Consider the following 14788-nt stretch of genomic DNA (forward strand, 5'->3'; position numbering starts at 1 on the left):
GCACCCTTGTCCTGTTCTATGTGATATAGCTCTCTCAGTTTTCCCAGACCCTGAAAAACCGACGGGTATGCTGTTTTGAAGTATGTTTACTCTTGAAATATCCCTTCACTCCGAGTGTATTGTGCCCTGACCCATACAGCACCTTGCTTAGTTTTACCGGACTGCATCATGTAGAACCTTTCAGGCATGGCCGTCGCCACTGCTCCTGTGCCAAGTCTGAAACTCAAAACGTCCCCATTTAGAGTGATCTCTTCCATCCATGGCTGTGAGGTTTGTGTGCTCACCTCCCCTAGAAAAGCAACATCCTCAGCATCGCTATCAGACTGAGCTTGTGTGACTGTGTACAGCTTGAGCAACGCGGCAGGCTGCAGTATAATGTCCTATCTTTCCACATTTGCAACATTCTGCTCTTCTGGCTGAACAGCCTTTCCACACATGTATGCATCCTCTTCTGTATCGACTGCACTCCTCTCCTTGAGTGTCATCTCTCCTTGAGTCTCTGAATGGCTTTACTCTGTATGATGCTTGTTGGAACTTTTTTTTTCTTTTCTCGTTGCCTTCAGTCCTGTCTCTTATTAACTCTTCTGTTAATACTGCAAAGATACAATGTACCGCTTGTGTTTGCACTGCTGTGATAAATGATTCTGCACTTTCACTTTCATGTTGACTTGTGTTAAACTGGCCTCTTTCAAGAACATTGCGTTTTCCACCACAGCGGCTTGTTAAATCCTTCTTTCACTTTCTCATATTTGATTTTCTCTGCATCAGTTAATGGTGGGACAACCAGAATATCATCCGCCGTGTTTCCCATGCAGTACAGTAATGAGTTAATCTGATATTCCTCTGGTTTTTGGTCTAACCTGATGCCACTCAAAAGCTCTCAAATCGCGGGGTCCATCTCGGCCATTCAGCTGTATTAGTGACATCAGACGGCTCAGGACAGCTTCCGGTGCCATCCATTCTGTCTTGATTTTGCTCTTTCTGCGATCAAAAGTTTATTTCACTTTCCCATTTTCCAACTCCAGTCTCTCTCTCTCTTTCTCTCTCCCCCCCCCCCTCTCTCTCTTCTCTGTCTCTCCCTCTTCTCTCTCTATGTACTACGTCTCTTCTCTGTCTCTCTCTGGCGAGCCAGTCTGTTGGACGGGGGGGGGGCGTTGCCTAGCAACCCCAGACTCTCTCGCTAGCCCGCCCCTGTACGGTCTCCGTCACTAGAAGACGGGTAATATTCGCTGTTTGCGGAATATCTCTTGTTTCTAAACTTGACGACGACGTCACAACCCAGCGACAAACATCACTGCAATTCACTACAGCAAACAATGCGACGACACCGCGTATAGTCACCTCCCTGGACTCCGCCGTAAGACGCGGCCACTCGGACAAACCGGAAGAAACACTGCGGCATTATGGGTACCGTAGTCCCCCCCCAAACTACAGTAGGCAGCTGCTCATCGAAAAGAGGTCATAGTTTATTTTCCAGTACAACAGGGGGCTGGGTGAGGAGGAGGGTGCGGTTATGGACTTTAAAGGCTTCAAGGCCACCTCTGAATTTGTGGTTAGAATACCGTCAGCGGTAGGAGGGATGAGCCAACAGAAACCTTGACATCCACCTACACCAAGCACTGCTATTGCAACCTGCGCCTGGCACACATGCACCCCCAGTATGTAGACCAGCCCAGCCGAGCCATCCACATTCAGTAGACCTCGATTTAACCTGTGTGTGTGTGTGTGTGTGTGTGTGTGTGTGTGTGTGTGTGTGTGTGTGTGTGTGTGTGTGTGTGTGTGTGTGTGTGTGCATGTGTGTGTATAGGAGAATTTTATCTGCACAGAAAATAATTTCATAACAGCTGACCTTTCACAGCTCTTACTATTAGTCACCACATATAACTAAGCCACCTACTCTTCTAGGTTTGCCCACACACACTTAAACTAACCTCAGAATATCACGCTCCCCTGCATCTTTCTCTATCACATTGTCTTATGCTTCTCTCTCTATCTCCCTCTCTTTCTCTCTTCATTCAACCCACTCCTGCCTCTTTATCTGCCTCTTCATCGCTCCCTGCCTCCCTTTCAGCTGATAGAGCTTATTGTGGCCAAATAGGCTTAGGAGCATTGCTATAGCAACGGTGAATGGTGAAAAGCTATATAAGCACTTCATCAGGGTCTCCCATTGGACACAGTGCCCCCAACCTCCAGCAACAAGTAAAGGCAGGCCAGGGCTCCTGGGAGGACGGGACGAGGAGGGAGAGAGAGAGAGAGAGAGAGAGAGAGAGAGAGAGAGAGAGAGAGAGAGAGAGAGAGAGAGAGAGAGAGAGAGAGAGAGAGAGAGAGAGGGAGATTATACTGTAGGACCGTAGGAGGAACAGCGTTCAGAGACTTCAGAAACAGGACAGAATACATTTACATCCGCTCACATTCTGCTCATCTCTCCCCGGCTTCCATCTTCCTGAAGTCAAAGGACTTTTTTTCTTTTTTTAAAGTGAACAGGTTTCCTACCAAGTCCAAGACTAAGTTGTGATAAGGTAAGAAGAGGTCGCAAGTATGGAGCGCAGTTCATTTTTTGTTCTTGTGCTAGGTTTACTCGATAACAAAGGCTTTAGCAAGCTATCACAAAACTGTGACCACAGGTGTTGCAGAAATAATGAACACTTTTTAAATTCCTACTTTGTCGTGGCCAAAACTAGGTAATATTTAGTTCAAGACAGGAGACAATGGCCTATATAAAATATGTAATATTGGTGTATCTATCTATCTACCTATCTATCTACCGGTATATATGTAATAGCATACATATACAGTCAAAGTGCAATAAAGGAAAATTATTTTTCTCTCCCAACAGATTTTTGCTGGGATTTATGAGAAATGAATGCGTTTTGAGTACGCCTTGTAAAATGACACAAAATCAGAATAGCTCATCTGACATACATGCATGTATCCCTGTTGGGATGGAGACAGTGAGTGTGAGGACGGATCAAACTGGAGGCGCGTGACAATATAAAGTGAATAACACCGAGCCTGAGTTGTGTAACGTGACATCACACGCAGACCTGTATGTGTGTGTGTGTGTGTGTGTGTGTGTGGGGGGGGCTTTTGAGGATTGATTGACAAATCCACTTAATATATTGGGCTTTTGTAAGCACCAAACTAAAGCACTGAAACTGTCGTTTCAATCTGTGTGGATTCGATTTGAACGCATGGCCGGTGCAGTCTTCAGATGCTGGGTGTACCCGTAGTAAGACTTGTTTCATTTAACCTTGAGGGCATTGTCTGGGCTAATCTCGGTGGCCCTGCACATGCTTGGCTGGCGTGTAGGTTATCTGACCAGGAGCCAACACACCTAGCATGTCAACACAGTGTTGTCATGACCTGTATGTGTCGGTGCTATACTGGTGCTTTAACATGCAAGCGGCAACAAAATGCAATTAAAAAAAAATGAAACTACAACTTCACCGTCACACACACATCATCTGCAACATCATCAGTATATGAACGAAGAGAAAACATGAGCAACGCGGAGTGCAGGTTTAAACGACCTGTCTTCACAGAGGTGCTGTTTGTCTGTGGGCTTTTCCCAGAGCGTTGATTATTGTGAGAAGCTATTGTGTAAAGATATCCACTGCACAGTCTCTCCCAGTTTGTAGTCCTGATTTAAGAACAGTCAGAGGTGTCTTACCTCAATCTGCTGTATTTTCTTCTCAAAACACACACACACACACACTATACAGCAACAGAGCCGAGAGAAGCCTGCTGATTGGACCATTTCAAATCTCGATATAGAGGTACTAATATGTCAACACTTTGAGATAAGTGTGAAATGACTGCTGTTTTCCATAGAAAATTATTCAAACAGAACTTTTATCAGTCCTAACAACTGATGGTAAAAAACTCAAATAAACGACCAAAGAAGCCCTCCTCAGAACCCAGCAATAATCCAACAAGACAATGCTTCCTCAGTCAACTCAGGGCCACATGGGGCAGGTTTAGTATGATGAAACCCCTGCTTTCCCTTTCCAACAGTGCAGGGGGCTCTGGGAGGACGAGGCAATGGCGTCCTGGTTCAGCTGGAATGAGCCTTACTACCGCAGCCCCCGGCGGGACCCGGCGGACGTGGTGACGGACACCCTGATGCTGGAGTTCAGCTGGCAGCTGAAGGAGGCCGAGAGGCAGCAGCGAGAGAGGGAGAACGAGTACCGGCGTATCCAGACCGGAGTGGACTACAGCTGGCTGGTTACCACCCCCCGCACCTCCTATAGCATCAGCACCGGGGAGAGGCTGGGCCTGGAGGACCTCTGCTCCAAGGTGCCCCCGTCCTACTGTGGGCTGCTCATACTGAAGTAAGGCGACATCCTCGGTGGTGGTGGCAGCACCGCCAATTTATGTACTTATTTACGAGTCACTGATGAGAATTTACCCGTAAAATAAACACCAGGGATGTACCGACATCACTTTTTCACCGCCCATGAATCTTCAAGTATCAGCCTATAGCGAGTATCAGCCCTTTACTGTTGCTGGACAGTGCAGACTTACGCTGCAAAAAAGATCAGCTTATCAAGGTATTTCATCTTATTTTAAGTCTCATAATGTTTATTTTCAAGATATTGCTTATAAAATGTTCTTATCTCACTGGCAGACGATATCGCTTGTTTCAAGAAAGTGTGCTTGATCCATGATTTTTAGACTTGTTTCAAGATATTCACTCTAAAAAAGAGAGGCGATCTGAAATCAAGTTCCTTGCTTTGAGATTTCTGTTCTTATTTAGTGAAAAACTCTTATAACAAGTCTGGTAATCACGAAACCAACGCTCTTTCTTGAACCAAGCAATGATACTGTGCCAATTGGGTAAGAACATTTTACTAGCAATGGCTTGAAATAAGCATTAAAATAATGTCAAATAACTTGGCAAGTGTGCGTTTTTGCAGCGTAGACCACTAGCGGGTAAAATAATTGAAATGGAATCAGTATTTTTTTATATATAAAGAAATACAGGCTTCCATGTACCAAGAATGCAGTAAATCAAGCCAGTATGCTTTTATCAAATCACATCAAATGTCTTTATTTCAAACATGCAAAATAAAAGAAAAAATGACCACGCATAAAAAAAACAAAAAAAACAAAAAACAACAATACACGAAGAATTCAAGAAAATAATTCTCAACAGATAATCCAACAAACATTGTAAGAGCAGGAGGAATTTACTACTTGCGTTTATTTATGACAAGGCATTGCTTTTGGTATTGGGTATTAGTGTCGGGTGAAAGCGCCATTTACGCCTGGTCCCGGCCTGGGAGCATCCCTGTTTAACACAAAGGAGCTGAAGCAATGAGACCTAAAATGGACGCTGCTCGGAAAAGGCAAATAAAACAAGGAGGAAAAAACACAAAGCCGAAAATAATCGGTGCCTTGAATTGGCTGCAGGCGGCAGATGGATCAGGACCAGGTAGGTACACGTCAGCTCAGCCGGCGTGCTGGTCCAGTTCCCCACCGTCCTACACCAGACTAACACCGTGCTCTCTGTCCTCTAATCCACAAAAAACGCTCCCTGAGCCTGTTTGTTTGCAGCTGTTCTGTGAAAGCTAAAGCTGCTAACTTGTTGTTTCAGGTGTCTTGTTATCTTGTTATGACAGGTTTTGTGCGAGGGTGACATGCTGTGTTGCACACACCACCACTCCAGTTTCACCTCACAGCGCCTGCACGAGACCTCGGGGTCAAATTAGCAGGAATTTGAAATTAGTGAATCCTTGCTGCAAAATGTGTTATATTTGGGGACTGTGTGTGTGTGCAGATTGCGAGATGTTGAAGGTTAAAATGTCGAGGTTTAAAGACTCCTGTATTTCTGGTGATAAAGTTGTTATGAGAATTGCTATTTGTGCTCTGAATCTCTGAACACATTGTGACCTTTCCAGCTGGTCAACACAGAAAAAAATCCAAAAAACGGAAAGTTGCCCAAGTGAAGACATTAACCTGTTGCAAGGTTTCCAAGTAGGCATCTATTTAAAGACCAGCGAAGGATTTAGCCTCTTGTCGGGAAAGGTAATTGGGGTCAGTAGGAGTGCCTCTCTGTGCCACTGATGTAAGGACAAAAAGATCTGTTGACTGTTATTCCCCAGACACTAATGAACCACCAAAACAGCTAAAAGAGCAAGACCAGATATTCTGAGAGTCCAAGGGCTCATGCATAATATGATTTCCCATAGATTTCTCTACTTATTGGTGAGAGAATATCCTCCTGTTAGATTTAAAAAAACAAACAAACAAACAAACAAACATATTCTACATGGTAACACAATCCAGGGCATCCATAGCATCTGGACAGAGTAAAATTCTATTAAATGAAACAATAACTTTTATATGAAGCTTTCCTGCAAGATGAAGAAATAGGCTGCAGAAGTGACTAAAATGGGAGTTCTGGGACAGATCAGCTGATCAGCCTAAAAATATAGTCAATCTATCTAAACCTGAGTCACTGCATTATTCACACCCACGGTAATGTTAGCACATGGTCAGAAATTCAGGACACCGTGCCGTAGATGTCAACTTTGTCATGAACAGAACGACACGAGATCATTGTGTTAAGCTTGTAAATGGAAGGAGGTCTGGTATGGACTGCTCATTTTCGACTGAGTAGCTAAACACATTATTCATGTCCTAATGGATGCTGAACATTGATATTGTAAAGTTGCTGCTTTTGCAGCGGTTCAACAGGGCTAAAGTTAGCTTGTCTGAATCATGTTTTTAGCTAACCAGTGACCCAGAAAAACAAGCTGACACACCAGAAACCCTTACAAAAAAAACTTTTATTGCAAAAAATGTTTTTTTAAAGCAGGTTAAAGGTGATAGAGAATGTCTTACTTGCATCTCTGTTGATGGAGTTTCTGTGAATTCTTACCTCCGATGAAACTGCATAGGCAGTCAAGTCAAGCCAATTTTATTTGTATAGCCCAATATCACAAATTACAAATTTGCCTCAAGGGGCTTTACAGCAACACAACATCATGTCTTTAGACCCTCGCATCAGATAAGGAACAAAACAAATACGTTTTGCCAATTTTCTTACCAAGGATCATAACGTTAATATAGAAATGGAAAATCATTAATGTCTTACAACAGCATGTATTTTTAGACATTTTTTGAGCCCCCCCATATTCTCTGTTTGTGTCACTTTGCAAGTGGGTGATGCAGAAGCCAGCTTCATGGGGTGGGTGTTAAGTATGTAGAGACGTGTCACAGTATAGATATTTACAGCACTGAGCTCAATGAAAATCATCTTTTCTGACCAGGTTCCGCGAGGCGATGGTTGCCAATGAACCTGAGGTGCAGGAGGTGTCCGGCCTGTTCCGTACCATCCTCCTGGAGGCTTTGGACCGCCTGAAGGAGGAGGAGGAGACAGAACGGCTTGCTCGCCAGTGGAACAACAGACGTTCCATGAGCATGTCCCTCATGAACTTCAGGTCCCGCGTCAAGATTAACCCTTTCGGCAGCACAGTAGGCCTTACCACGGCCGTACCCGACGGGACAGAGATAAGCGATCTCAAAACCGTCTCAGAGGACGTAGAGCGAGGGATGGAGATGGAGAGGGAGAAGGAGGTAGAGGGGGCCCAGAAGGTGTGGAGCATGCCCGACATCAGATACAAAGGACTCAGGACCAACAGAATTGTCTAAGCTGGGAACGACCACGTGAGGGCAATGGTGGTGGCCTATGCTCCAGTGAGACGGATTGGTCTGACTGCTGATCCATGAGATCCTGCGCCGTGTCTGCCTGACAGCAGCCCAGACAGGATGGGCATCAGCGTATACGCCCTTAATTCTCCTGTTATCAGTATACGATCGTCAAGATGACTTATCCCTCATTAAAAGCTTTTCCTTTTAGTCTAATATGGTGAAGAGCACCATTAAAGGGGGAATTCCTCAGATGATCTTCTGTATGATATCCTTAACAGGACTTACAATGATTTGAATTCTGCATGAGATTGTTGCTGCAATGCCTCTTAAATTATGTAGAAACTTTGCTCTAAATGTAACACGAGTATTGAGGGCTTTACTTTGGGTTCTCTAACAAGAACATTATATCGGACCTATTTAACCACTCATCAATGGGGGTTAACGTTTAAGGGAAATGTTGCAGAGGCAAAAGCTGTATTGTGGGGGTGATGTTTTGTGACACTGCCCATTTTGGTGTGCCAGGTGACCTTCCTTGAAATATTCACGGCATGAGATTAAAAAAAAAACTATTTATATGTAATACGTATCTTTAGTGTAAAACAATGTCATTATCATGCAATGATAATGACAATTTTCTCATTCAGAAAATGTTACTCATCCTCTCTCCATAGCCTATGGTGAGGGGTGGGGTGGGGGGGAACTTTACAATGATTTCAGTATACTGCATCTAAGGTGATTAAATTTTGTGCCAGTGACAACCAATGCGTTGCCTTTTAATTTCCACATTTCAATCAGTCATCACACTTGGAAGGGAACCGGTGGTTTATGTGATAGAAAGTGAACAATGGACGAACGTTCACAGTGAAATCTCAGTGTTATGAAATTTTTCCAGCAGTTTATTGCCATTTACTCAGTTTGCCACATGAAGTACAACAATATACAACAGGTATACTCCGTTATCCAAATAAGTCTGACAAATTTTTTGATGTCGGCAGAATATCAGGGTTTGTATCGATCATGTCAGTTAATTAAAACTAACATGATGAAAGACCATAACAGATTTAACAGATTGCGGGCCGAGAACATTTTATATGACACGATCAACCATCGGTAAATGAGAGAATGTGCACCGGATTCTAAACAAGTCCCAATTTTTGCATCAATTTTTAACAAAGCTTACAATTATATTACACATTCCCACTGCCTTATCAATGATAACACTGTGGTGCCCATAACAAAAGCCAACTGAATTAACTTAAACTTACGGAAAAATAAAGGGGCAGTATCAAAAACAGTAATAGCTCTGATAAACATTAGTTGCAGAGTAAAAAATAAAATAAAATAATGAGAGAACAACCAGGATGCCTGCAGAGGGAAATGAAGCTAAAAACCATGTAGTTTAAAGAATTCATAGTAATGGGCCAACATGGACTATTTTTAGCTTTGTTTCCTCTGTGACAGTTTGGCCACAGCTTGAATGTTTAGGGGCATCAATTGTCTATGTCAAGTTGTTTGCGCATTTTGTAAAAGTTCTGCCTATCACTGGACCACTCTTGGCACTGCGGCAAACAGTAAAACCTGAAATTAGCCGTAGGACAGTAGTCTGGTGACGTGGTTGCTACTGGCTGAGCGCAGAGTAAGAGCAGATTTTACTGCGAGGGGAGACCAGTCCTCGGTTCCAGGCAGCTTCTGTGGTCCACTGTGGAATGGTGTAGGCCATTTACTCACCTCTTGCTGTGATAACCTTTTATTATAATTTCCCTGGAGAGCTGGCAAGGATGGGCATGTTGTTTCCTGAGTTCTGATGAGGAAAACTGACATGTCCGAGCTGGAGCAAATCTTTTTTTAAGTGTCCACAATGTCTTCACAGTGTGGAGTTGAGGAACTCGAGTAGCTCTGCACGATTTTTGTCTTGCTGTAGAAAAAAACAAAACAAACAAAATATAGGTGAAATAAAGCAAATCACAATATTGCTCTGCAAAAAGGAACACGTAGCTGAGGAGAGATACCTGTTTGTCCTTCTTTGATTTCTTCACTTTCATCTTTATCCTCTTCCCTGAGATCATGCTGTACTTTCCACCTTTCTTTCGCTCTTTCAAGTACTGGATGGGAAAGAAAGTCACTAATTTAAAAGGAGGCTGGAAAGGTGTGTCTGTGTGTGCATGTGTGTGCCTGGATGAATGATATTTTTGAAAACTTAACATCATACACTCCGCATCCAGCTATGTTACATGTTTGGAGACAGTGGCACTGATGAAAAGACAGGAGGCGGAGCTGGAGGTGGCAGAGTTGAAGATACTAAGATTTTCATTGGGATTGATGAAGAAGGACAATATTAGGAATGACTATATTAGAGAGACAGCTCATATTGGATGGTTTGGAGACAAAGCAAGAGAGGCAAGATTGAGATGGCTTGAACATGTGTGGAGGAGAGATGCTGGGTATATTGGGAGAAGGATGCTGAATATGGAGCTGCTAGGGAACAGGAAAAGAGGAAGGCCAAAGAGGAGGTTTATGGATGTGGTGAGAGAGGACACGCAGATGGTTGGTGTGACAGAGGAAGATGCAGAGGACAGGAAGAGATGGAAACGGATGATCCGCTGTGGCGCCCCCTAACGGGAGCAGCCAAAAGTAGCAGTAGTAGTAGTAGTAGTAGCAACATCATACAATCCAACAAACTGCAATAAAGAATGCATAAAACTTGTAAAAATAGTCATTAAGGTTTTAATTAGAGCTGGGTATTGAACAAAATTGGTATAAAATCTGGGTAACCAAAGAGCATGCTGGGGAAACCAGATTTGAGAAGATGATTGACCAGAGGACAATCATGTGTGTTTTATTTGTATATCCCTGCAAAACTAGTGAAATACAATGAAAGAGTCTATAAAAGATTTATTCGACTTCTGAGATCTGCTGATGTAAGATCCTCCTCCCTGTTACAACTTTTGCAGCAAAGCAGGTTGACCGTATAAGGGCCGAAGTAAATGCTCCTAATAGTGCCAAAGATTCATTGAAAAAATGGCAATATTTGGCATGGCAAATGTTAACTCTGATTGTTGAGATAAGATAATATATTAGAAGAGAGGAAGCACCTCTTATTATGGTGAAGCATTTACTGCATCATGGTTTAAACCAGAAAGAATGTACCTTTATCAATGTCTCTCTCAGTTCCAGCCAATCATAATACCCCAGATTCAGCTAGCACTACAACCGCTGGCACCATGCATGCAGGTACAACACACAAACAGCGGACATTCAAGCTTAATATGGCAAGAAAGGCAATAATATTGGACTAAGATATAAGTCCACAGAGCAACAGGACCCATCCTCCAGTTCATCCCGAGAGCGCTTCTGGTAGGGAAACTCCATTCACCATTGCAACGACGGAGAAGATAAGAACAGAGAGTGAATGAATGTCACTGGACAGGGACTAGATTTGTTGTGAAAGGGTTACATTACTTTAAACCACCCATCCATTATCCGAACCGCTTATCCTGCTCTCAGGGTCACGGGGATGCTGAAGCCTATCCCAGCAGTCATTGGGCGGCAGGCGGGGAGACACCCTGGACAGGCCGCCAGGCCATCACACAGGGCTGACACACACACACACACACACACACACACACACACAAACACACACACACATTCATATCTAGGGATAATTTAGTATGGCCGATTCACCTGACCTACATGTCTTTGGACTGTGGGACGAAACCGGAGCCATCAGAGGAAACCCACACAGGCACAGGGAGAACATGCAAACTCCACACAGAAGACGACCTGGGATGACCCCCAAGGTTGCATTACCCCGGGGCTCAAACCCAGGACCTTCTTACTGTGAGGCGACCACGCTAACCACTGCGCCACTGTGCTGCCTTACTTTAAACCCTTCAGTTCAAAACACATGACTGATATCCTCACATTTATTGTATAGCATTTATAATCAACTGGTATTTATGTTAGTTGGTATATTTTATGAAAGTAAAACTAGCATTCTAAAAAAATGACAGTGTTTGGGTGAAGTAGTTTGATATCGCAGAGAGATGACCAGAGTCATAAACCCCAAATCGCATCTTCAGAAAATCGTTTGTTTTCAAAACATTTTTGGTACTATCTTAAAAAGTATGCTCAGAACCAGAAAGAGGATTCAAGTAGAACTGAATTTGATAAGACTGAATCAGAATCAATTAAATTCATGATACGCAACCTTATTTTTAATGACGAGAGATATTTTCAAATACTATGCATGATAAGGGCTGATTCATCTCAGAGAAAGTACAGGTGCTGACCACCTCTTAGTGAAATGCATTTCTACCTTAAATATTGAATATAGCTGTACTACAGTTATAGATGTCTAAAGACATCTTATGAAGGTTGTTTCAGAAAAACTATGTTTGAAGAGTAACTACTAAATTTAGCAGTCCAATAAATGCAATGCCCACTACATGTTTTTGGTATGCTTGGTCAGGCAAAACTAACAAAAGTAAAAATAAAAGTTATACATTTACCAACTACAGTGTAAACATTATACACATCACTTGACAAATGATGACAAAATGAATGCTTGTCGTTCTACCTTGGAAATCTGCACAGGTCCAGAGCTTTCTTCTTTCCCTCTATTTTGCTTGTCCTTTTTACGTTTATGCCTCTTCCCCTTTTTCTTTTTCTGGTCCTTAATCCAACATGAGAACAGTTGTGGGTTTTATGAATAACACTGACCATTTAGCAGTCTTTACGAACTGTCAATGCATGGTGTGTAGTCTTCAAAATATTACCTTTTTCTGTTGTTTCTCCTTCTTCTTTTTCTTAGATTGCTTTCTGGATTTACTGCGGGAATCTGACAGGGGCATAAAAAGGAAAGAAAACAGAAATTAAAGGCAACAAACCAGTTCTGATCTTAACTATAGCAGAACTAATAATAACAAGGCATTATTTGTGCAAGACTTTTAAAGACAGAGTAATGATAGGATCTGCAGATGATTGAATAACAAATAAAAGTCAATAAAAACAAATATTCAGTCATAACCTATACATAAAATGGTTAAGGTAGACAGGCCAGTAAAATCTAAAAAGGGGTAAAAAGAAAGAGAGAAAGAAATACTGAAAGCCTTGTCTGCTTCACTATCTACTACTACTATCCACTGTAAGGAGGGTTCTAACGATTTGCTAACCTAAGCACTTGAGATGTACTGCAGATTGGAAAGCCTATGGCCAAAGTATACTCACCATTGCTGCTACTAGAACTACTCCGACTGGCACTGGATGAACGTGAAGAGCAGGATGATGAAGAGGATGATGATGAAGATGATGAGGATGATGAAGACGATGAGCTGGAAGGAGATGATGAAGAAGATCTGCTGCGGCTACGTTTCCGCTTCCTTTTTTCTCTCCCTGAAAAACAAAAAAACAAAAGAGATACACACATCGAAACCAATGTAACCGATGCTTAGCTCCAATTCGGCATGAAAAAGACAACGCCTGACAGTGTAGCATAACATCCCTCACTCGCCATTTTGACTATTCTATTACCCACCTTGCTTCGGGAGATTAGAAACAAAAAGGTATGATTTTGTTAATAAAAGCAAAAGCTTGTATTTTTAAATCAGTGTTTGTGTCTGTGGTAAAAAAAAAACAATTAACTGTTTGATTCAGGACTAGACAGAATCTCGTGTCTTTCTACATTACATCATCCATCCAGCCATCCATCCATCATCTGAACCGCTTATCCTGACCTCAGGCTCGCGGGGACGCTGGAGCCTACCCCAGCAGTCATTGGATGGCAGGCGGGGAGAACATTACATAATGAAAAACAAAATATGGCATCCACACACACACACACACACGTATAAAACCGTGAGCACTGGCATGCATTAAACACGAATTTCAGTACCCCTCAAAATATCGCTTCACTGGCAAATGTGAACTTCAGCCTCTCACCCAGCACAGCAGTCAGACCCCCGAGGTTTGCAACCATGGGACTGGGAATTTCTCTTATAAGGTTGCCAGCGTCCTTTGTGGCAACCGCTGGTGTGGATCTGGATAAAGGTAGGGCTCAGGCTGCAGACGTCGTAACGCGTCTCTGTGCGACGGGTGAATTAACAGGACCGGTTTAACGTTTCCGAGCTCCGAGTGGTCTTACCTGTGCTCCTTGACCCCCTTTTATCATCCGATCTTGTGCTGGACTCACTTCTTACTTTGGGCTCCACTTTCGCTGACTGGAAGTAAAGAGAGAGACAAGACAGATGTTGTGCATTTCGCCCTGCGTCGCGGGTCAGCAAAAGGAGACACCGACGAGAGCCGAGTCAACCGAAGCAGAAAATGTGCACCTGGTGCGGCGGAAGCGTCGGCGCCGGCCGAGAGCTGAGGCTGCGATTCAATTCGCGGGAACGAACTCTTGGGCAACGTTAAACGACCACCTCACGGGTTGCCATTGAAACCACGTTAGTTTTAAAAGCTCGTCGTGCAGATCCGGGCTCTTCCACATACGTGGAGCGACTGTATTATTAGCAGTGGTCTCTGTTGTTAGCTAACTAGCATCACCTCACTTATCCTAACTACATAGCGATAATTAGCATGCGTGTCCAGCTAAGAAGACACCAGTTTGACTGGTAGAACAGTACTCACCATGACGGCGGTAAATTGTACCGGATATCCGACACGAAGGCTAACATTAAAATATGTTAAAAAGATAACGTTTAAATTTTCAATAATCCCCTAGCTAGCACTGACAGGAGACATTTTGTTTCCCAAAATGCACCGCTGTTTGTTTCTTTTCACACAGGGGCCGCCACGGTGGGGCGGGACTGCTTGCGCCCCCTAGCGGGCACCCACATTCATTTCTGAGCGGATCCCCATGAACAAGCGTAAACTGTATTCCAGCGAACATGTTATAAACACCGATTAGCCAAAACATTAAAACCACTGATAGGCGAAGTGAATAACTTTGATTAACTCGTTATAAGGGCACCTGTCAAGGGGTGGGATATATTGGGCAGCAAGTGAAAAGTCCTTTCTTGAAGTTGATGTGTTTGAAGAAGGAAACATGGGCAAGTGCAAGGATCTGAGCAACTTTGACAAGGACCAAATAATAATAATAATAATAACTATTTATATAGCGCTTTTCTAAAATAAT

General features: G+C 43.2%; 2 protein-coding genes across 3 annotated transcripts; one reads left to right on the forward strand and one right to left on the reverse strand.

Moving 5' to 3' along the window:
* The first annotated feature begins 4041 nt into the window (after positions 1-4041).
* rd3 (retinal degeneration 3, GUCY2D regulator) lies at positions 4042-7750 on the forward strand. Its single transcript, XM_056294860.1, has 2 exons — positions 4042-4331; positions 7275-7750. The coding sequence occupies exons 1-2, from the start codon at positions 4042-4044 to the stop codon at positions 7654-7656; spliced, it is 672 nt and encodes a 223-aa protein (XP_056150835.1). The 3' UTR covers positions 7657-7750.
* A 781-nt stretch (positions 7751-8531) lies between these two features.
* On the reverse strand, positions 8532-14418 carry si:ch211-22i13.2 (uncharacterized protein LOC553945 homolog). Of its 2 annotated transcripts, none has more exons than XM_056294861.1 (7): positions 14281-14418; positions 13796-13871; positions 12883-13047; positions 12432-12493; positions 12233-12328; positions 9666-9758; positions 8532-9571 (listed from the first exon to the last, which is right to left on the reverse strand). In XM_056294861.1, exons 1-7 carry the CDS (start codon positions 14281-14283, stop codon positions 9521-9523), a joined length of 546 nt encoding a protein of 181 aa, XP_056150836.1. In that variant the 5' UTR covers positions 14284-14418; the 3' UTR covers positions 8532-9520. The 2 variants fall into 2 exon arrangements, 1 of the variants encoding a protein (XP_056150836.1); XR_008811422.1 differs by lacking the exon at positions 8532-9571 and adding an exon at positions 11116-11249 and having other exon boundaries at positions 9678-9758.
* Between the last annotated feature and the right edge of the window lie 370 nt (positions 14419-14788).

This window comes from Lampris incognitus, chromosome 15 (assembly GCF_029633865.1).
Source record: "Lampris incognitus isolate fLamInc1 chromosome 15, fLamInc1.hap2, whole genome shotgun sequence".
Classification (NCBI taxonomy): domain Eukaryota; kingdom Metazoa; phylum Chordata; class Actinopteri; order Lampriformes; family Lampridae; genus Lampris; species Lampris incognitus.

Bases quoted from the DNA above. Each gene is read 5' to 3' on its own strand.
- rd3 (XM_056294860.1), top strand. From the start codon at position 4,042: ATGGCGTCCTGGTTCAGCTGGAATGAGCCTTACTACCGCAGCCCCCGG. The intron at 4,332-7,274 runs GTAAGGCGACAT...TTTTCTGACCAG, and splicing joins TGTGGGCTGCTCATACTGAA to GTTCCGCGAGGCGATGGTTG.
- si:ch211-22i13.2 (XM_056294861.1), bottom strand. The intron at 9,759-12,232 runs GTAGAACGACAA...TTTCCCATCCAG, and splicing joins GACCTGTGCAGATTTCCAAG to TACTTGAAAGAGCGAAAGAA. The intron at 9,572-9,665 runs GTATCTCTCCTC...TTTTTTCTACAG, and splicing joins AATCAAAGAAGGACAAACAG to CAAGACAAAAATCGTGCAGA.